Source organism: Xiphophorus maculatus, chromosome 13 (assembly GCF_002775205.1).
Source record: "Xiphophorus maculatus strain JP 163 A chromosome 13, X_maculatus-5.0-male, whole genome shotgun sequence".
Lineage (NCBI taxonomy): Eukaryota > Metazoa > Chordata > Actinopteri > Cyprinodontiformes > Poeciliidae > Xiphophorus > Xiphophorus maculatus.
In genome coordinates, this window is record NC_036455.1 from 10,610,948 (window position 1) to 10,635,345 (window position 24,398).

At 37.4% G+C, this 24,398-nt stretch overlaps 1 protein-coding gene across 4 annotated transcripts in view; it reads left to right on the forward strand.

Moving 5' to 3' along the window:
- Positions 1 to 24,398, forward strand: part of mtss1 (MTSS1, I-BAR domain containing) — a 55,389-nt gene that overhangs the window by 18,389 nt on the left and 12,602 nt on the right. For all 4 annotated transcript variants that reach the window (XM_014470873.2, XM_023345112.1, XM_023345110.1 and 1 more), the window contains exons 4-7: positions 18,603 to 18,687; positions 19,398 to 19,489; positions 19,606 to 19,680; positions 20,367 to 20,378. In XM_014470873.2, coding sequence (XP_014326359.1) covers positions 18,603 to 18,687; positions 19,398 to 19,489; positions 19,606 to 19,680; positions 20,367 to 20,378 — 264 coding nt within the window. The remainder of the gene's footprint in view (positions 1 to 18,602; positions 18,688 to 19,397; positions 19,490 to 19,605; positions 19,681 to 20,366; positions 20,379 to 24,398) is intronic.

The window sequence follows — 24,398 nt, forward strand, 5'->3', positions numbered from 1 at the left end:
TTTGAATCTTTCATGTTGCATTTGATCTTTTGCTACCAAATTTCCATCTCTGAGAAAATATCCTTTGTTCTTTTGTTTATGCAGCAGCTCCACGTTATAAAAGCTGTAGACTTGCAGCATTACCATTCATTGGATTGGATTAATGGACCCTGGTTTGAGTGGTTGCTGCAGGAATGTTAGCATTTCTGTTCTTCTGCAAGTCTTAAAAATAAGAGCAACTTCATTGGTTGTCTCTAAGTACATTGATCAATATATTTTATATTTTACTGGGTGCTTGCTTAGAACTAAAGTATTCTTACATTTACATTTACATTCTATACTGTACATATTAAGAACATATTTGGTCAATCCTATCTAATTTTTGTGTAAACAAATAATCAGCAAGCCACTTGTTCTCTCAGTTTTAAATCTTTTTGGAGGATATCTTAAGCTATAATGCAATTAATATATTGTGATTGAAAGCAAATGATAGTTTAAAAGCTCATCTTCATTTTGTCTCCCTTGACAACATCAGGGAACTGAGGCAGATTCCTCACTTGCATTTCAGGCTTCCAAAACTTTTTCAGCTGTAAAAACTCATCTGGAACATGAGCCAGACATAGAACAGTACTTATCAGTTGTATCAGTTGTTAAACATTTCACTGAAGCTGCCACATGTAACACTAACAGAAAGCTGCTGTAGGTTTCACTTTTGGCTTCTGCTGAAGGAAAATAACAGTTATTTCATTTCCAACCAAAGCATCATAAGAGTAACTCAGCCATCTGCTAGCTTCTCTGATCTCATTTCAAATCAGCTGCTGTTCCAGCCTGCCCTCTTCTGGCTTCACTCTTTTCACCAGATGTTGAGACAAGCTGCAGGGATTTCCTCTGTCAGCTGCAAGATCATCAGTGAGGTTCAATAACACGGGACCTCACTGATGATCCTGACTTTTGGTCAGCAGTCTAGCTTGGACCTGCTTGCCTTCTTGAAAAAATTAAGAATCACTTCCCACAGAGTCTTAACGTACTTGTCAGTAAATGCTGTTATTACTTCTTTTATATTTAATTTTTTCCACTGCAGAGTGTCAGTAATTTACCAGATTTATATTCATGTCTTGTGTAAAAATTTACCTTACAAGAACTTCTAACGTGAAACATATTGCCTGACATTTTCTAATATATTTCTTGCCAACAGTAGTTTTAAAACAGATGGGATCTGACAGACAATCATTCACACACGGTTAGAAGGTCAACTTAGAATCGTCAAGTACCTAAAATGCATGATTTCAGTGTAGAAAGAAGAACATGTGAACTCCAGACAGAAAGACCCTCACCTGAATTTTAGGACTTAACTCACTGACAAAAACTGCTCAAATTATTTACTGAACAGTTATTAATCCTGTCAGTGATGTCATTTTCGACCTAACTTACAAAGTTGTGTGGAAATGCAGATTGTTGTGTAGCTGCTGTGTTCATCTAGTTTGAGCTGATGCATTGTGTTTTTTAGCCCTGTGAAATTAATTCCTGTGGATGTGATACAGTCCCTATCTTTATCATGTGTGGGGGCGTGTGTGTGTGTGTGTGTGTGTGTGTGTATAGTGTGGTGGAGTTCCCAGCAGCTCACAGATGGCCTCCTTTGGCATCTTATTTACCGATATCTCAGTTTCAGGTGAGTGATGTCATATCTGCAGTGTCCACAATCACAGTTTGAGCTTTTCCTCAAGGACAGATGGTGCTTCAGTGTTTAAACTTTGCTGAGGAAAAATATTTGCTTATCAGATTCCACATTCAGGGGAAGATGGAACAAATTTAATGTATCTGAGATGTTGCCAGGTTTGGTGAGGAGTGATGTTGCATGTCTTTGTGAAAGTTACTCTGCAGCGGTAGGTAGATGTGCAAAATCAGAGCAACAAACGTCTGAGGTGTGAAAATCTGATGTATTGGAATAAAAAGTGAATATTTGTGGTACCTTTAATTTGCAAATATTTACAATTCTTTTGTTTTGTCTAAATTAGGAAGAACTGCAAACATAGATTGCTTTTAATTAAAACAAAATTATATACTTGATTCTTCTGCTTAATATATATTTTAAAGATTTTACACTTCTTATTAAAGAATGTAAGAAATCTAATATTATGTGTTAAGCTTCATTATTATCAGTTTTTAAAAATCCCAGAACCAGTCACTGATCAAATGGAACAACTTGGAATAAATAATTAACAGAGTTCAAAACTCCACATGAATGAAGACATCAAGGTGAACTTTCATCCAACTCATATTTTATTAGTACATCTGGTAATGAAGTCGCGTTTTGCTGTGATCATGTCCTCTTTGGAATGGTAAGTATGGAATGATCTTTTTTTAAAATGTATACAAATTTGTCACTTTTGCACAGAAAACTAAAAGTATCTGAAAAATGTAGATTGTTTTATTTTTAACAAGTGGACGAGTGCATTAACCTGATTTCAATACGTTTTTGTATAAGATGGATGGTAAGTGTCTAATTTTTGCACAGCATGTGAATTGTGACTAACTTAATCATCAGAGTTTAATGGTCAGACTTACCATTGATAGCAAACTTGATGAAATGTACATAAGATACTAATAGAGGGAAATAAACACAATTCTTAAGGAGCGCAGAGATAAATCTTAATCAAAATAAAATAAGCATTTATTTGAAAATATGCAGCTGAGGTGATTCATTTTTGCTTTTATCAGGCGGTAGCATTTAAAGGCAGCAAAATAGCTTCAAAAGATGCAGAGGAAAATCTTAAAGTTGCAGAGTGTCACTCTTAAATAACCAGATCTCAGAAGAAATATTAGATTACAAGGATAAATGATGTCAGAGGCTTGAACTGAGCTGGAGTCAGGAGGCTGGCGTTCATGTAAAACCAAACTGACTGTTCCTCTGTTCCAAATCCAAATTCCTCATCCTGTCAGCCAAGTTACAACCGTCTCGTATATCCTCTGCTGTGAGAGTTCTGCACTGCTGAGGTCAAATGTTCAGAAATATGGGCCCTGACACGCTGCTGCTTATAATACTAATGACTCATTTTGTATGACACTGTTGTTACATGACTGCCTGCAGACAGGGGAGTTATTAAATGAGAAAAGCCACTTTTAAATGTTCAAACTTGTCAGATCTTTATTTAATAACCCTTTCTTTTCGGCAGCGTTGAAAGAAATATAAAGACAGAGGGAGAAGAATATAATGATACAGGGTCACGCAGGTAAAGTTAACTTTGAAAGAGTGCTTTTTAATGTACAAAAACTGGTTTTACATTGAGTTTTTAGTTGTAATTTTGATCTAAATTATTCTCATTTTACAGCTGGTGTGGAGGAAATCCCCATGCAGGGCCAGTTAGAATTTTCCTTCAAGTCTTTCTCATTTATGTTGCTGCAACTTTGTTGTAAGGCTATAACCAAACATTTATGAAAATAAAAAAAGGAAGTTTAATTTTCAAAAGCAATGTATTTGAATAAGTTATGGTCAGTGATGAGAAAAATCCTTTGGTAATACACAATCTGTTGGCTCCTTTAAATTGGGACGAAAAACCTCACTTTCTGCTGCATATAAATCAAATATAATTTCTCAAATTCATCTTTAAAGATTAGATTTGATTCGTTTTTTATGTGCATTTTTGCCTTTCTATGAATGAATTGTGTGGATTTAACATGATTCTCTTTGCTCATGTTTTTTTTTCCCTAAAAAAAAAAATTAATCTTTAGACACACCAGATAAATATTTGTTAAATCATGTTAGATGTAGTTGAAAAGCGGGCCCTCTCAGGTGGTCCTTGTCTTGTGGCGTTTAATGTGAGTAGAGCCCCCAAGTGACGGCCAGCAGCAGGAGCAGCAGTGTGCGGCCTGTCATTATCAAGTGGCATTGCCACGGCAACAGCAGCAGCTGCCTGCTTTGACGTAATGAATGTGATGGTCTGAAAGAAACAGACACAAAAGCCTGAGCTCAGATAACCATGCTGTGGATCCTGTAAATTGGGATATTTAACAGCTGGAACAGGTATGTTTGTGCGGGCGTGTGTGTGGGCGTGTGTGTGTGTGTGAACAAATATATTACAGACACACTACTTGCACACTATGTTTTGCAGGTTAATGTGCTAATGCACAGCTGAGGAAATGATGAATGAAAAAAATAATGAAAATCTGCCTCGGTGTGATGAAGAGAATCATGTTGGGCTTGAACTTGGTGACTCTGCATTATGTACTGGTTGTTTCTAAGTGCTCCCATATGAAATGGATTAACATAATGAAGGTGATGCCTCAGGAAAAAAAAGATTTACTCATGTTTCTAGATGTTTTTTGGTGAATCTTTGGAAATTTTTGGCACCACTATTTAAGATAAAGCTTTTCCGCCAGTGCCATAGTCTCACACTGAAATACATAGAACAATCCGTTGATTAATGCTATTAGAACCTTGCACCCAGATCTCTACTTAAAATGTCCTGAAATTTAATAATTTTCCCTGGGCTTCAGGAAAAGAAACTGCCCCCAGCTTAAAAAATCCTCCCCTATATACAATGGATATTAGGTGTTTTTCATCAGATCCACCTGGCATGTAGGAACTCTGTGTCATCAAAGAGCGGTGACTCTGGTTATAGTCTTGAGCAAACATCGCTTGTTTATATTTGTTATGGTGAGATAAAGTTGATTTATCGAGATCGAGATAAAGTCAACAACAGGTTGGTAGGTAGTTAGCATTTGTTACGGAGATTTAGTGACCCGGTGATGCCTCTCTGTGCTGCAGAGGTTTGTTGCCCCTTTTCAAATCTTTGTTACTGTGTGGTGGGAAAATGAATTTGGATTCTCATTCCTCCTTATTTCTTTCTGTTGTAGTTGGTAATAACTTCATATTTATGGTTCTGATCGGGATGTTTTGGAGAAAACCCACTTTCTTGTCGTTTCCTGATTTTAGTTTGTTTATTTTTTTGAATACCAACATAGATCAGCCTTACTGGAATTGCATGTTTTCTTGAAATCATGGTTATACATGTATCATGTTTTTCCATTGTGCTAGTATGGACAAACATTAAGCCTTTTTAACCCTGCCCACCAAGCTAGAGTCCAACTGTCGGTGGAAATACTCCCTCAATATGCCAAACCATAAAATAGTATATCTACTCGCGCTGTACTGCTCAGTGGAACCAATGCGCTCTTGCCAATGCCTCTGAGTTAATCTTACATCTGATAAATCTCTAGAACACACAAAATCATCAAAATATTTTTTAAAGGGTATTTGCTCAGTGATGGACCAGCAAGCCGTCCCAGGTCTTGATACATCTTTGGTAAATGAGATCAAAAATCTAGATAAACGTGTGAAAGGGAATTGTTCATCATATCCAAACAGTAGTTTAACAGCAGTGCGGGGATATTCCTGCTGTAAGATTGTGAGAGTCAGTCGCAGGGTGTGTTTGAATTATTAATCAGGGTCACCCAGCAGGTGAGTCTGAGCCTGTGTTGTTTTCATCTCTGCTGCAAACTCCCTCTAATTAGCCGAGAAGCCCTGCCCCTATGAAAGAGGACTTATTGTCTCCCCTGCAGGCCTCAACTTGGTTTTCACATCCATTAGTCTCTACAAATAAAATAGCAAGTTTCTCTACTGATGGTGGTTTCTACAATTATTGGAGATTTGTCCGTTGCGTGGATTTGAGCTGAAAATTGATTTTGCCGATGTGTTTGTTGCGGCGCAGGCGACTGACGGGGGTTCAGAGCTGTTTGTAAAGGTTGAACGGCTGTTAAATAATTCACAGCTACACTGTCACACTGCAGAGATAAACTCTTGCTTTCATTTTCAGACAACCTTGCTTCATCACCCCTAAGTGATTACATACATGTGCACACACTCCTCAAATGCCAGACAGGAATTCCCTCCACTATTTCATATTAAAATGCTAAATCAAATACCTGCAGTGGAAATGGAGCAACTTACTCCTTGCTCCGTTTTAATTTACAGTCAGCACATCATGTAGGTGCTTGTTTCAAAGGTTCAGAATTTCTTTGAAGCCATCAGCCATTGTTCTTTTCGATGTTTCACCTGTACTAAGCCACCTGCTTCTTCTAACCTTCCCCCATATGTCATGTAGAGGTGCGAAGCCCTCAGGCAACCTGAGCGCTGGGGAACGTGTGGCAGGAGGACACGCCGACCGTCGGTGTGAGTTCGGGTGCTGATGGCGTTTTTACATGCTGGTAGAAAATAACAGAGGTGCTGAGCGCATCTGTGTGTCTCCCATCTCTGGGGAGGTTTGGGAGGATCAAAGAGTGTCTGGCTTAGCAGATAACAGCCAATCACGGGAGAACTGCCTGAACATGCTTTGGTTAGTGGAAACACACATTTATCTGTGCACTCAAAACACAGAACACTCATTAAATTCATTGCTAATAAAACATGAAAAAATTATTCGACTGCAATCATATAACCAATCATATGTTGGCTACAAGTACTAAGATGTCTGTGTATATGTTCAGCCTGGGAAACTAAATTTATTTAATTGAAAATGTTTACTATCCCATCTTGTGCAATTTTCACCTACTGATTCTGTTTTTTGCTAATATAAAACATTGGTAAATAGCATTCAAAATAATTATTTTCCAGCCTTCCTGCTAAAAGCGGTCACAGTAATGTACTATCACATTCAATAAATTCAAATATGTGTTCCAATATGTTGATCAATGTTCCAGTTATGAGTCAAAAGAAACCAAACAGCTGGATTTTTAGCCTTAGTGTTTCAACTGTTCTATCGTTTTCTGGAAGTTTGTTCCTTATTAGTCGAGCATAAAAACTGAACGCTGCTTCACAAAATGATTGATTTGTTTTCATTTTATTTTAGCAGAATGGACTTTCAGTTTCAGACTTCTTGTTGGCTAAGATTGTCTGCTACTGTTAATAGATTTTGCTACCTGTGCAATCATGTTGATAAAATGCAGATATCATTGTGGATTTCTTAAGTGTAATCAGTGTTGAGTGTTCTTTCTTGTGTACATTTAAAAACAGACATTTAAATCACTGTTATTATGTTAATTTCTTTTAACCTTGGCCTTTGTTTTTCTACACTGAAAGATTTTCTTTCTATACTACAACTGTTGAGTGACGTCATGTTGGCTTAGTTTTTCTGCTGTTGTTAATTACTTTTTGATGCTGCCACATTTGGGTTTTCATCATTTATTCCAAGTGGATGTAATGAAGAACATGAACAAACCACTCAGGATTTTAAGCACATACTTGTCGGCTTGTTTGACTGTTTCGCTGCTGTTTTCTGTTCATACTCAGTGAAGTTGCCTGGTTTCTCAAGAGAGTATTATGCTAATTTGTCTTTATGTTGCTTATGTTCAGCTGCCAGACTAGACTAACTAATAGCAAGTAAAATTGATTTTAGTTCTCATTTTTGTTTATTGTATGCATTTGCATTGCATTTTTGGATTTTTTTTTTCTTGGAACATAAAATGATTAAAAGAAAATGTTACTTGGGAAACTGAAGTACCAAGACGCAATGCTACTTGACATGCTATTGGTTATGGCTATGGGGCAAGCTGCAGTTTTTTTATCAATCTGGTGATGATTAGAGGAAAGCTTGCCTTCTAGAAAGGTTTTCTTGAAGAGGAACCCTTCAGCACCTATGGGGGAAAAACTAAATATATTTTAATTATTAAAGCAATAATTAAGTTGAGTATAACTTGGAAAAAGTGAATTGTTTAAAACAAACTTACTAATGCATACAATTCGAGATTTGCTCTTCTCCCTAATGATTGCATGTCACCCATTTAAGTCAATTTAGCTGTAAGTGAAAACAGTCAAAATGGTTGACACTTCATAAAAAAGTTTCTAAAAATTTGGCATATTTGTGTTAGTTTGCACACAGAATACATCGTTTTTTTCCTGCCTGTTAATCTGTGCTGCTTGGCAGCTAAACAAGCTGTCTTAATCCTGAAGCACAATCTGTTATTTTACATACAGTACAATGAGCACTTCCAGGCATTAGTTGTCACCATTTTTAATGCAGCGTGTGTCTGCACTTCCAGGCATAGAGTCAGTGAAACCTTGTACTGAGGCTTCTGCAGCAACCTGAGCTATGTTAGCGTCTTCTGAGGCGAGATGGAAATCTGCGCTGACGCAAGCTTTTAGCATTCAGACACCGCTCTCCTGCTCAAACTCACTGAGAGGGCATCGGGTGTGCTCCGCCAGCACGCCAGCTCTTTCAGACTGCAGATTAGCGCTGAAATAGGAGCTCTGGTTTCGCTCGGGAGGATTGGCAGCAGCCCGGGTAAAGCAAATAAAACTCTCGTTTGACTTTGTTTTCGCCTCAGTTCAAAGAGAGTGTGCGCATCAGCTGAAATCTGTCCAGACCGTGAGCAATGGCATTGGAAGTTGTTTTAAAATTATGGTATTAAAGGATGTGTGATATCAGCAGGATCTTGTTTCAGCATGTTTCCACCTGCCCGTGTGTGGTCAGCGTTACAAGCTTAGTGTGTGAGGGAGTAAAGAGATTGTGTGTTTTTGTGTGAAAGGGCTGACGGCTGTGATGGTTTGAGTCTCTCAGTGTCCTCCTCCTGAGCTGCTAAGTCGCTCAGCGTGTTTTCTCAGCTGCCAGGAGGACAAAATAACTCAACTGATGATCCCATCTTTGAACAGCTCCTGAAATATTCACCCAAAGTCCAATGAAAGCTTATAAATCTGCTTCTGTGTTTTCAAAAGCTCAAAAGCACATAAACGAATTAAGAGGGCGCATTATGCAAAAGGTCAGCACAATTTAATGCAAGACATCTCATGTTAGAAGGTCTTTGTTGAAATTCATCCCCAGATATTGAATAAAATTTTTAAATAACAATTTTCTCTGATTCTTAAGATGTTTGGATGGTAACACCTAGAGGTCCTCTGTCAAAAATGTAATGGTGAGATCAGCTGTAGTTTGACTTTTAAATACTGTATAGCAAAGCTGCAACTAATGATTGTTTTAGTAGTCCATTATTCTAAAGATTCCGATGATTAAACAATTATTCTGATTAGTCGATTAATCAGACAACAAAACTGGCAGATTTTTAATTTAACCACTTAATCCTTTTTTATACAATATCAGAAATGCATCAGTAGATGCAAATGAACATTCAGTTTCTTTTTTAGATAAACATTTTATTGCCTAAAATCTTGATCACCTGCAGCTAAAAACAATACTTTCAATATGTGGAAATTTTAGGCCTTTCTGTTTGACTTTAACATCAATACAGTGTGACTGATTTGTGGACTATTTTTTGGATCAATGGATTAATAATTGGAAAGTAAAAGGTGTTCAATAGGAGATATTTTTCAATAGAATTTGAATCAGGTGAAGTTAAAACTATGTAATTTGAGAAGTTCAGGGTAGAACATTTTATTCACAGACAAAGGCTTTTTATTTTAAATAAAATAATATATTTTCAGACCATTTTGGCTTAAATACAATTTTGAATTGTTCTTTCAGAAAATTGCCCTTTTTCAGATTAAATACTCCAGTTAATTAAATTAATACTAAATTTGTTGTTGACAATAATTTTAATAATTGACTATTAATCGTCGGACTCAACAATAAATCGGTTGAGTCCTACTCTGTAGTAAATTACTGTAGTACCAATGAATTGCTAATCAACCATTAAGGTTTGTGTGTGTTTTAAAGAATTCTACATTTTTGACCTTTTTTTTTTTTTTTTTTGGAACAATGTCTTTCATACCGAGTTGGTTATAGTGTAGTACATGTTTGTATGTATTAACTTAAAATCAAGATTCATATTATTTTATATTAACTACAGCACCTTCAAAGAAAATCCCATATCAGTGTGTTTTCTTTTAGTGTTAGGAGACTTTTCATCTCCATTTTGCATTTCTGCAGCATCCTGTGGAGCTGAGGTCGCAGCAGCCGACGTGGCAGGGCAGCAGCTGGCCTACTGCAGATGACTGACAGTCATTGCTGCCCATGACATCTCTGTACTATCCTCAGGATACCAAATATACCAGCAGATATGTGGGTGAAAGGTGAAACATGTCTTTAGAGATCAGAAAGGCTTTAAAAACAAGAAATACTGAAATATTTCTGGTTTCATCATCAGAGCTGTGCTGGTATGTGAGGGTAAAATCCCAGCTGCAATAAACTGACACAACACTCCAGCTTTAGTATGCTATCAGAGAGGGGAGTTATTCACTAGAGCAACATTCAATGAATGTAACCCTACTGTAACCCCCCACACACACTGACACACACATACTCATGCAGAAGGCATGTTAGGTTCGTAACCTTCACTGACCGGCATCCTTGGCCTGCTCTCCCGCCCTGGTTCGGCGTGTGGTATTCCAGGACTCTGCGACCCCCTGTTGGCCTTGGATGAACCACAAGGAATTCTATTTCTAGGAGGATGTGAACTAATATAACTAATAAAAGGAGCAAAGCAACCCTTTGAATTTTGGCACAAATGTAAAATTATGCTCTTGACCTCCTCATACGTAACATCGTCTGTCCATCACGGCTAAATATGATCTTTGTGACATGCTGCTAATCAGCTGGAAGTTGGTATATGGTACCTCTGCAAAAAAAAAAAAGATTGACGACTGTGACAAAGTGGCACTTGGGCTGCTTGGTGATATGTGAAGCATGCGTTACTGAATCCGTAAAGTGACCTTGTCTATATGGAGAGACAGAGATGCTGACTGATGCAACCAGCAGGCAACACTAAGCGCTAGTTGGAGTTACGGCTGTCACCTGATCGGTTTCTTGTGGCGGCTGTTCAGCCATCTCTAAAGCTGGAGTTTAGGTTTGTTTTGTTCCACTTTTGTGGAGATTTTTCTATCTGACATCACTGCTAATATCATGTTTAGACTAATTTTGATTTAAATAAGGGGTGGCAATATGGTTTTCATGTTTTATCACAATATTCTGTTGTACCATTGTGATAAGTGACAATAAGAATGATTTATTACTGCTTTTTAAGGTAGCTGTATGGATGTGACTGCACATAAAGAAGTGTGATTTGTGTCACTAAGCTGCACATTTAAACTGCATTTAATCATATTTTCAAATTAATTGATATTTATTGATACAGTCATCAAACAGTGGAGAAAATAGTAAAACTAACAATTCCAACAATACAAACAGTTTGGGGGATTAAACATCAATAATTGAATTTTTTTGTGACATGATAAATCAGAATTATTTTCGTAACTTTTTTATAACGATAAATGCTAAAAGATGTGATAAATGCTCACTCCTATTTTAAGGGGCTACTTTGCTATTGCATCACTGTTGTCATTTCCAAAATTCTTTGCACTTATCAACTTTAAAGTTAGACAATGATTAATGTTTTTGGTGTTTTGGGGTCTGTTTTTAATCTCTCATATCACTGAGTGATAGGTTTTTGTTTCGTTGTTCTCTATAATTGTTGTTCTTATAATATTTAATTCCTACTTTTCCTCTCCTGTTTTCCTGTTCTGTTCATTTCCTCCATCATGCTCCATTTCCTAAAAATAGTTCTCCAGCCACAGCCTCCCTATAGCAGCTAGACAAGAAATATAGTGTGATAGCAGAGGCTGGTGATTTAGTGACTCTCCTGCTGGGCTGCAGCTTCAGCTGCTCCAGTTCCTCAGCCTGGTTCCACCAGTGTTTGTGCAGAGTTTTTCCCATGGGAATGTGTTGGCTGAGTTCACATCCCAGTCGGAAGGACAGGGATGGGTTTAAATTCCTGTCTTATATTCCAGGTCACCTACTGTACACAGCACCACCAGGCTGGTGCGCCACAGCATCCCATCTTCAGGGCCAGTCGGCAGAGCGGCTGCTGTCTTTGAAAAAGCGGTCAGAAACATTGAGGCATGCTGAAACATTAAGGCTGAATCCTGGCTCACTTGGCCTGATGGCCTGTTTCTGCTTCCACAAGAAACTCCACAAAGTTCTAACCCTCTAGACTGGAGATGGTAGAAAATGCTACCTAAGATTCTAACATCTTTGGAGATTTAGGTTTCAGAAAAGTACCTAGTTCCACCATGAAAGTGTTAGAAAATGTTCCACTGAAAATGTAAACTTAGTTTTTTATATTAATCAGTCATTAGCAATGCCATTTAAGGTACTTAATTTTAACACTGGAAAGCAACTACATTGTCTTGAAGGACTACATTCATACATGCTGATTTAACAACCTCGCATACATGCGCTATTTGAGAAAAAATGGGAGTCAAAAGGTATTATTGTGTGCATGAGTGATATTCATTTAATCTAGAATACATAACATGTAGAAAACTACAATTCTAGAGATAACCATTTTCATGTCTGACCTTGAAAGTACATGTGATATTTTTGCTAAGCTGAGAAGATGATTTGGCTATTTTCTATGAGTTTTTAGGCAGAATGATGACACATATGTCTGTTCCAGTTATTTCATCAGTAGAATGACGATGAATTGAATTTTAGTTTTGCTCTTGGTTCTTACTGGTGATTCATTCATACATTAAATGTATCAAAACTAAAATTTCACTTTTTTTTTTCAGTCTCCAGTTGAACACAGCATTAGCTGTTCAACAATATATCTTTTACAAAACTAAACTTACTAAAACCCCCCAAAAAATAACTTTGGGAATTTGTTCCAGATTGATTACAAATTATTCCAACCTTATAGCACTCACTGGAAAATCCACCTACTGGTGGTTTGTAATGTTTCCTTTTCAACGGCTGATTAAAGCTGACATAAACTAGCCGCTGCTTTATGGATGGAAATGAAAATAGAATATTTATGAGGAAAAATGAGCTTCCATTCCACTTAGCCTTCTCCTACAGACTTATATGTTTTGTATTCTAATGAAGGCTTGCATCAGATCTTCTGTCTTCTTGCCTTAATCAGGTAATTACTCAGTAGTGTCCTACTTTTCCAACTTATTATGTGCTAATTTATGGGAACAAAAGCATTAGGCCATATTTAGTACAATAATAACTAATTAAATCTTTAAAACACAAATTGTTAAAGTGAATTCTTAAACTTTAGTATAACTCGCTTGGGGTCATCTTTATTTTCTGAATAATTGAATTGAACTGCACCTAGTTCGTTCTCTTCTTCAGACCTTGTTTCTTTTCTAAACACTCATCTATTTGACCTGTCACAACCTGAGTTTCTTTGGAAAATTCGAAAGCGACCCGGTTTGATCTCGCGTGCAGACGAGCTGCTGCAGAGCCTCCTGTCCGACATTTCTGCAGATACAGCAAAGATGAGAGCAATCTGTGCCTGCAGGTCAGAAAGAAATGCCGCTCTGTCCCACTGAATTGGGTCAGACGGGTGTTTTCTCAACATGCAGACACACTCGCTTGAGAGGTCCGGTGTTGGGTCAGGCAGTTTTACTTGGCCACAAACTTGTTTGCTGGAAGTTGGCACAAATTAGGTTTCCCTGAGCTTAATGTTTGAAGAGTTGGAGTACAGTTTTGTTTAGATTACAGTTTTGTGAAGAGCTGTAGAAGCAACTTTATGGCAAAAATGCAATACCATAGCACAGAAAAGACCACCTTCTGTTTCTTCCACTTTAGATTATGCTGAATAAAAAAAACCATGGAGCTGTGACTCCCAAATGTTATAAGGTATGGAAGAACTCCTTCATATGGATTATGTTCTTTACGACTACTAAAGCTCCTCTTTAAAAAAATAAGGCAAAGCTAAATAAGAAACCAATAGTTTCTCAGCATAAATGTGACTCTTAACACCTAGTATCGTGGTGCTTTCTAAAAATATTGAAGAAGCTACAGCGGTTGTACAGACCTAATGATAGGTGGTTGAACGGCTGTGGTCTTGAAGACTGTGGGATCCACAGTAATACGAGGTTAAGAAATGTGGAGAATTCAGTTTGTGTGGAAACGTGCCCAAGCCAACACCGAGACCAAGAGAATAAATCCTGCTCATCTGTTAAAACATTTTACTTTCACTGCTACAGTCACTCATAACGCACCGATCCTTGGAGTTAACATCCCATGTCATACAGACCATCCAAAACCAGCTCTTTCAACCTGAAAGTTCAGCTTGCAAGATCTTTTCCTGGGAGAATAACAAATCAAGTAAGAAATCTAAAAGGTAAAGTGACACTGAAGATCCAGTGACTTGGTAACACTTACAACTGCCAAATTTTACTGACGGGAATTTAGCCTGAGAGGAGGAGACGAGGTGAGCAGAGAGGAGGTAACACCTAGTCTGGAGGTGAGAAGAGCTGGCAGGGGAAAAGATGAAGTGCAGCATTAAGAAAACGGAGGATACAGCAGGATCTGGGAAAAGTGGGAAAAGTGACAGATGATGTGTGAAAAGGACTGAGGGGAGAGATTGTGTGAAGGAGGACAAGCAGGAACAGGAAAAAGGCTAAAATGTGTTGGATTTGTACCTAAAGTGGCTAGAAATGTGCATGGACAACTGATAGACCGTATGATGCACACACCCTGAGGTTTGAAAACTCTCCCTCAGGCTGTAAAAAATAGTGCTGGGCATTCATGCTTTCAGTTTTTTCAGTAGGAGGCCCATTGAGAGAGCAACAAAAAAACACAGCAAAAACCAAAGCTAGAATACTAAACTTTTTCTGGAAGACTCAAATCTTTTAATAGCATGTTATAGCATATCTATATTTGCCATTAAAGTCAATATAATGTACTCAGAACAAAAGCAACATGGGTGGAGTGCTACATGTTCAGAAGGGGCGCATCATTTTCATGATTTATGAAATGGTGAAAAAAAAAAAAGTTCTTACTAAGCCAAAATGCTTAGAAATGGAAGAAAAAACAATTTTTAACAACAATAACTTGAATAGCTTGGAGACTTATTTCTGCATAGCTCTGTAGTGGTCCAGTCAAAGGATTTCAGTCTGGCTCAGGCCTGGACTTTTTTTAGCCACTCGGTTGTAGATTTAGTTCTGTGTTTGGGGTCTTTGTTCTACTGAAGACCCAGTCTCGGTAAGTCTTCAGCTGGGCACATGGTCTCACATTTGAGTCCAGAATACAGGCGACGAAATCATCACATATTCCGTATTGTGGACTGAAATGTGAGATGGGCCCCCTATCATCACCCGTCCACCACCATGCCTTTTCTCCAAACAAGTCTTGTGTTTTATTCAGATCATCCTTCTAGACTCTTTCTATTAGTAACCCTCCAATCAAGTTGTTTGTCTGATGGTGAACCAACATTTAACATGCAAGCTGAAGCCTTTTTGATTCTGTCAGTTTTTGTTTTTTGTTTTGTTTTCTGTGCACATCAACTGCTTGGTAGATTTACAATCTGTCTTGAATCTTTTCCTCTGCTAAACAATGTCTGTAAAATTGTAGCCCTCAAATAATTTTAAACATTCTTATGAGCTTTTTCCAAGTTGATTGGCAGCAATAGCTCCTTTTTTTTGTAGAGATGGTCATGACTGCTGCTGATTGGTTAGTAGCAAGGGTCTACTTTGGTTTTCCAGTGACTCTACAGACAGTGATAGCTTTGGCTCAAGTTTCTCTCATTGTAACGGCTTCATCGTTTCAGGGCATCAGCTGTTATATTTGGTTTCAGTTGAATGAAAGCTGGTAAATCTTCACTGACGTTGAGTCTGATTTAGCTAATCAGATGTCAGGTGAACATTTTACACTTTAAACCAACAAGGTTTTTAGAACCGCATCAATCAGGTCCATCAGGACTATAAAAATCTCAGTAGTTGGTCATCCATGCTGACAGCATTCCAGTGGTACTATATTTTAACACAGTCTGCTCGGTGACGGGCAGTAATAAGACAGGCAGAGGTCCTGAAGAGAAAATGAGAGTCAGAGTGGGTGTGACAGAGAAGTGTTAGAGGGAGGAAGAGGAAGATGTGAGGAAAGAAGGGAAGACCAGAGGAAAGAGAAAAAGAGTCACTGGTGCATTGCAGTGTTCATCACCACGCCCTACACAACACGAGTTTGTTCACAACTGAGCAACTTTGAGCATGTGTCTCTGTAAGACTCAGGCTGCGTATCTGCTTCTGATTAAATGAAATCTGGCTAATTGTCATTTAAGATAAACAGCTGAGTTTAGATAACAAGGAGGTGAGCGTGTAAAATTCTTCTCAAGTGTGTAGCAATGCAAGCATCTTGTTGGTAAATGCTAAAGTGTTTTTGTTGGATCTCTAGTCTGTCAAGCAGAGATGGAGAGACCCTTTCCCCAGGAGGGAGTGTCCTGTCAGGGGGAGAGAGAGGATGGCCATCTGGGCCCTTTCAGGTGCCTGTGGAGCTTCTGCTGAACTGAGAATCAGTTTAGACTCCATCTATCGCCACCCTGCTGGAGTGTCCTTCAACAAAACCTTTACACCTCGTTGGATGTTTTGATTCGTTTTTTTATTAATAATAGTTTTAAAAATCCATATCGTCTTTTAAAACTCAATGATTCAAGGTGATGAGAGCTGATTAAAAATAAAAAAACTCAGGATTTTTGTTATAAAGATCTGAAGGCATCAGGAGAAACAAACAAATAACTTAACACAAAGTCTACATTATCTCTAAGTGAGAGCCACACAAGCTGCAGGGATTATAATTCAGAAAACAGGAGAAATGAGCAAAGTGTTCTGCAGCAGATGGTCTGGCCCAAACATCGAGTCCTGCTCAGAGTCCTGGGCTCGGTGTGGGACTACATGGAGGGAGAGACTGCAGTGAGATGAACTTAATCCGCAGAACTGTGGTTGTTTTTTCAGAGATCTGTGGAACAAGTAACCTGCCAAGCACGTTAATACCAAAAAAACAGACAATTTTATGCACCTTGAGTGAAAACTTGAAACTTCTCTTCAAACTTGTTTTAAGTTTTCTGTACAAGCTGCTTCAAATCCAGAGGTTTAACATGGAATGATGTTGGATATTGTTACCTGACTCTTTATGGAGCAGTTTTAGCAGTGTTATAATATAATATATTAAGAATTGCAGACCTGTAGATAGTTTTATGCTAGACAGTGTGCACAAATTTCTGAATGGCCTTGCAATACAACTTAGGTTTATCATTAACAATTCTTTATCTTGAATGTTTCAAGTTGTGGTTTCCATCTGGCAGCAGCATTATAAAATCATCTCCATAAACTGGAATTAATGGGAATCCTGCACTATTTTGCATAACATGGGATTTATTCATGTACTTTCTTATTACTTAACTTTCTGACATATGCAAAAGGAATGTAACCCCAAAACAGTATAAAGGTATACTGCATCAACTAAATTATGTTATTACATCAACTTACATTGGAAAGTAAAATCCTCTATTCTGTAGATCCATTACAAGCAAATTGATATTTTTCAAATATTTACTTTTGTTTACTTTGATTAGGGGTCACAGCTAATGAAAACCTAAATTCGGTTCCTCAGAAAATTAAAACATTACATAAGATTAGTAACTAATTCAGGCTATTGAACAGTTTTTCATTGATCCTTTTGCATTAATTGTAGCATCAAGAAGCCTGTCTGTATTGTTGGGTTTAATGTCTCTCCTCTTGGAGATACTCCTGCCAGCCTACTGGCCTGTCAGGCCCAGTGACGGCCATTAAAGCATGCATTGGTGCTATTGGCAGTGTGGGCAGGTGCCAAGTCCTTCCAGAAAGTTAATAAAGCATCTCCATAAAGCTTGTCAACAGAAGGAACCGTGAAGTTCTCTGACTTCAGACTTTACAAAACACAGTGGACTAAAACCATCTGATGACATGTACTGTACAGTAGACCCCTCAAATCATCACCAGTTGTGGAAGCGTCACAACGGACATTAAGCAACTTCTGTGCCTCTGCGCTCTTTATTCAGACTCTAGGATACGGATTTCCAAATTAAACATTAATTTAAAATGGGTCAACTGAACTAAAAGTCCAGCTCTTTTTCCCCTCAGATGGATTGGTTTACCTCCAAGAACATGACAGCTGCAGCTCAGCCACCACACAGATGTGCCCACCATACAGACTGCAGTCTACACCTTAACACTCAAACAAGCTTTGCTTCAAAAGCAACTCACAATGCTGCAGTTACACCCAATGCTTGTGCATTTGTGTTAAATAATTTCTTTCTTCCACTCTACTTTCTATTGATATGCAGTGGACAACACGTTGTTAACAGCCAGCTTCTTTAGCATTGAGCTATAGCTTACCCTCCATGGGAGTGATCTCCCTGCCATGTGTGTGCATGTATTGTTTATATAACATTATAAACAATATATTGTTTACAAATATGGTAGAAATAGCACTGTTTCTACTATATTTACTAACCTTCTGTAGAGCGATGGCCCTATACGGGCCCAAACCAGGTCCTATTGCACTGGACCCTCTTTTTTAGGTTTAGAGGTACCGTGTGAAATAAATTTTGGTTAACTTGGGGCTATGATGGTTAGGGTAAGTGTTTGGTGTGGGGCATAATTGCAGTTACTAAAATGAATGGGTGTCAATATATATGGGTAGAAATGAGATCATTTGTATGTGTGTACTTTTGGAATCCATACAATATTTATGTGAAAATATAGCACAAATACAACAATGGTTGTATATCTAATGATCATGTTGCTATGCAGCACAATATCTTTTTTGTCTGTATAGTTTTTATTTGAAGACGGTTGATCAGTTGTTGTAGGTTTTTAAAGCTGACGGACTGTTTTTGTTTGTTTTTGTTGTCAGGAGGGACCAGGGATATCGGTTCAGCACTCACCAGGATGTGCATGAGGCATCGCAGCATTGAGGCCAAGCTCCGTCAGTTTTCCATGTGAGTAGATACGAGTGTGTGATAAATGGGTACCATCTTCTTCATAGTATTCCTAATAAAAAGTAAAACATTTTTTTTACTTTGCATAATGGTAACTTACTGTATCTTACACTTAGTCTTTCTCCTGCTTTTCCTAAATAAATTTCTCCTCAAAAATGTGTGATGGCTGTGAGTCTGTTATGTCCCACAGTTCAGAATGAGAGAGTCAGTCAGGTAGAAGGGGCAAAATATTTACATACCATGTGGGCTGTCCTTCAGCTTCTCTGCTGATCCTGAGGTTTTCATAAGATGAAATTATAGATTTTACCAGGAAACCAAAAGCATTGTCCAAGTAATGTTAAAAGTCAAAGAGAGTGAAGATATTTTAGAAAATAATTACTTCTAGGACTGAATAGGTACTTTCAGAAACACATTAAATTGGAATCTAGCAAAGAGACGTTAGCAGGAGCACAATTATTTCTTTAACACAACAATTTAAAATACTTGTTGTATAGCTACATGTAAATCCTACATCTACTGCCTCAGATGTTGATGTTCTGATCCTCCTTGGTAGCCGTTTAAATTCGCACTCAAATCTTCCATAAAACTGATCTTCCAATTGACCAACTCTAAACCTTTAACTCTTTTCCATTGGAACAAATGTAAAATAAATCTTGTTCCAGTGTTGTTCTGGAACGCTGTCAGCTTTAACAGTGTGTTTGTGTTTCCAGGGTGTTTCTGGACTGCCTGATTAACCCTCTCCAGGAGCAGATGGAGGAGTGGAAGAGAGTGGCCAATACTCTGGACAAAGACCATGCCAAAGGTTTTCATAAGCACACTCTTGCTTGTATTCCTCTGAATTAGTTTGCATGAGACACCAAGAATCAAACACTGGGTATGTTTTTCATTTTTTTTCTGTGTGCAATTGTCACTTGACAGAGTATAAAAAAGCCCGTCAGGAGATCAAAAAGAGATCATCAGACACTTTGAAGCTGCAGAAGAAAGCAAAGAAAGGTTTGTATTATTTTCTCTGTTAGCTATTTAAGCTTACAAAAAAAAGTTGTCATTTAGGCAAGGGTTAGTAGAAGATGGCATTTTTATTTAAACTTTCTCAAAAAGTTTAAATAAAAAATAATAATTTGAACTCTGTTTATATGTAAAACAAAGTTTTTTATGCAACAAAACAATCTGACATAATCATTTCAGATAATGTTGTTTTTTTTTAGTATTATGCAGACTTAACATTTAACAGATTAGTCAGACTATCTACTGGGTTAGTCAGCCTGCATTCTGCTGCTTTACAGATAAGAAACGCATTGTTTCCAAGCTATAGTTCTATTCAATCCAGTTTATCTATATAGCACCAATTACATGGGAGGGTATAGAGCACTGTTACTCTATACTGTACTCTATCCAGCTGGTTGTAGCTCTACTTTCTCTGGTACGTCTCTGAAATTTCATGAAAGGAAATTGAAAAAATAAGAACAAAAAAGTTTTGATTTTTGAAACCTTTTCTATTTACAACCTTGGTATCCCTTGATACTGACCCATAATGTCTGGCAATATTTTATTTAGTGAAATGATTAGGAAAATATCAGTTAATAAAATGTTAAAGTCTGACATTATGTATCAATGTCACATTGTTTGTTCTCTTCCTTCCCTGGTCTTCCCCCCCATCCAACATGATCAACTTTATACAGCTGATTTTTTCGGTAAGTTAACAGTTTGTAATATTTCTTTTTTATCTTGTTAAACTCTTCCAGGGTGTTCAGTTAAAAAGAGACAGACTATTTCTGTTTATGATACCTCTTCTTTTTTAGTTTTGTTTATACAGCTCAGTTTCTCGGCTCAGTTTTATAACCAGGGATTTATTTGGAACATATCATGACGGCATTCTGCAAAGAGGAGGTGAAAGATTGTAAATACATCAACAGTCATAATATGAGATGTAAAATAACAAACACATCTCCAGCCCTCTGTTGATGTCTTGGTTTTATAAATCTCCCCCAGACCACATTTGTTAACGGGGGAGAAAAAAAAAACAAAAAAAATGTTCTCATGCTGTTTAAATGTTTGTGACTCACAAAAGCCGAGGCCCTGAACACAACAAAGCCCAGTTTTATGCTAAACAAGATTCTTTACTGAAAAACATTTTTTATTGCTTCTTCAATAAAACTTACCATGACTTCCATAAGAGTGAATGACACGAACACATAATAACAGAGAAGGGCAGCAGAACCTAACAGGAAACATTGAAATTCCACACAGTAAACACTTTGAATACATTACAGAGCTGACAGAGACGTGCTGTTAAATCATCTTACCGATGGACTTCAACAGCGGCAGCATCTTTAGCAGCAGCTGCTGCAGGATGTGCCTGAATTCATACTAAATACTTCAAAGCTTTTGTTTGTGCTGCATATTCAAAGAGTTTGACTTTATTTCTCCACTTTAAAATCTTTTTCTCAACACTTGTCAAGCTGACAAGTATCAGTTTATTGGTCTGAGTCACAAGTAATATTTTAGTTGCTTGATTTTGTTTGATTTTTCCATTAAATAACCGGTAAGCTCAACTCTTTGATCTCATCTTATTGGATTTTTCTGTGGCTTTTATTATGGCAAACATGACAACTAACTGTGTTCTAAAATTGGTTTGTGAGGGTAAAGAACATGTTGTTTCAATTCTGTGGAGATGATTATTCTCTAAAGGGGCCAGAGGTAAATGTTGACATCCATTACAGAGTTATTTCTGGCCAGCACCTAAATAACTAATCTCAGTCTTGCTGATTTATTCTGATACTCCCCAACTGTACTCCTCATGAGCCGTTTGAAGGCTTAGGATTAGTGAAATTTTGCCTGAGCAAAACAAGATACTGTTTTCAAGTCAGTATCTTGAAAACATATTTCGATACCTCACAATTTGGAGGCTCTGTAAGATCAACAGTTTCTGAAAACTCTTAAACTTCCCCAATAATCCATCAAACAAAGCCACGATACTGATGAGCGAAAGGATTTGGAAAAGTTCAATGCAATTGCTACATGTAATTTCAGTCTGAATCATGGATTGCATTATGACAGAAATCAAAAGCTTATGATAAAAGACTTGTTTTAACTGAGACTTGTGAAGAAAATAAACAGGACCTTAGGTTGACCCCAGAGGACCCTCAGATGTGGTCAAGCCGCTTCGATCCTCTGTCACTCCCAGGCTTTATTGGTGCACGAGAGGAAACTCCCTTTGCCGTGGCTTTGAATGTTAAGAGTAGAGGGAGTTTCAAAGAACAAAAATGGGAGGAGAGACAACTGATAAAATTGGATGAATATTACGTAAGAAAGTGAATAAACAAATATCAAAGATTGTTTAAATTCTCTTCTGAAAGATGTTTAATTGCTCATATACAGAATATGAAACTGTTTACAGTGTTGTGAAAAAGTATCTCCTGTGAATGCTGTGTTTGCCCCGTGTCTCTTTTATTGTTGAATCGTGAACTCTGATCCTATCAGGAACAAGTGAGGCCTGTTGATGCTTAAGGGGTAGTTTTCACAACGGGTTGGGTTGGTATGAATATCTCAAATCATAATTTATAATTGGTATTTTGTATTTACTCAAACTATCTTTGTGAAATTTAAAAACGAGTTTGATCCAAAACATGATAGTGTGACAAAAACAGGAATAAAGGAAGCTGTAAGGAGTCCAAAAGCTTTTTCTCGGTAGGTCTGCGCCCTGTGATGTGCCCCTTTATGAGACATTCTCAAACCCACCTCCATAAACACCACACTAAACCGAATATAAGCTGAAATTTGAGCAAGTGCTTTCTCAAATGGATTAACTGGGCTTTTTTCTTGGCTAGATTGTAATGAACAACACAAAAGGGAATAATGGATAGAGGAGAAAATGGAAGAAAGAGAGGTGAAATGACGAAAACTAATAAAACCATTGAAAAAAAAACATTTCCGTCTCTTGAAAGCAAGGCTTTTTCTGTTTATCACTGAAGCATCTGCTTGGAAAAGTTTGGTTGGAAGGAGACAGACTTTGGTTCTATCAGTCAGCCTCGCCACAGAAGCTGGCTTTGGACCTCGCTGGAGGAATGAAGAACTTTAATTACATGTTTATGTCTGCCATCAAACACAGAAGGCTGGATTTCTTAAAGGAGAAAAAAGTAAAGCCTTTCTTATGCAAGAAACAAACAAAAGCTGCAGTGAGTAATAAAATTAGTGGACTAAATGGGATGTGTTGGCAACTTAATGCAACTTGAGCTCTAGGACATTGTGACAAGCATTTCACACTTTATCTTTTATTGTGAACAAACCCATGATAGACTGAAAGCAGAAGAGCTGTTCTTCATTGTGGGAGATGGTTATTGTTTAAAGATAGTTGACTTTAAATTACATTCCTGCTGCTTTAAACCCATCTTCTGAGTAATTCAGATAATTATTTGACCAATTGGGGGCACTCATAGAGCACTGAACTCTCATCCCAAAATGGTCTGGCAATCATTAAATAAAGAAAAAAGTTGAAAAGAATTGGTCATACCCCCCCTCCAAAAAAAAAGAACAAATATATTTTTTGCTTACATTTTATAATCATACTTTTAATTCACAAATGACACATGGGATAAATCATTAATTAATTCACAAAAATATGCTCCCTTACTTCACATTTGCACCCCTGCAAAGAATATTTAGATAGAGGCAACATATGAGGCAACTGTATTTGCACAAAAATGAAATTGTATAACTTGATTTTAGTGTTATGTAATAGTGACTGGTATTACTACAGAAATAATTGAACATATTGAATGTATTAGTTTTATTTATAACAATTATATACTGTTTAATAGATGATAGACTCCTTTATTTTGCATGCTGTTACTGCCCATCTATTTCCAAACATCTGAGTTTCTCTTCCTTGTGAGTGATAATATGTTTAAAGCCTTTTTTTCAGCCAGTTGACCATCAATGTGGACCCAAAGGTGGAGACAGGGCAATGTAAAAATACTTTGCTATTAGCTGCTGGAGAAAACTTTGGTCACTTTGGCTTTGTCTCTGGAATCTCATTAAGAGAGCTTTGAGCTGAAGGAACAATATGACTGAAGCATCTTAAGCCTTTTAGAACTAGATATATTTTGATACTGGTAACCACTCCCATACCAAAAAATAAAGACATAAGTAAAAGACTAATGAAACATTCATACCAAAGCTACTTTCTCTGTAAATTAATACTCATTTAGATTAAATCCTTCTTCAAACTGTCACTTTAAACCAGTTTTTTTTTTCCATGTGTTTTTGGACACAACCAAACACATGGAAATCTTTTAATGCAAGCTTGTGGTTTGGAAGTAAACATGATGAGAATAAACTGACTGTAGTGTTGAGCAGGATCATAAATATGCTGCTATCAGAGGGGATTTTGAGGACAACATAACTGACAGACTCTCTGAAATTAATCATCTTCAGCACCTAAAGGGGAAGCTTCCATGATGGCACATATCCTGTTACAGTAGCTGGTAGAGTGAAGTCTGAGCATGCAGATGAATCTGATCTGGTCTTCTGTAGAACATTACACTCTGTCCCTTTACAAATGAATCTGGTTTGGCTGCATGCTTCACATAAAAACATATCAAGCCAGATGTTTTCCAAAAGCAGTTGAGTAATTCCTTATGTTTCCTTTTCTTCTTCAAAACTGCAGAGATTATTAGCAGTCCTCTAATAATGTGTTTTAATTGGACTCCAGC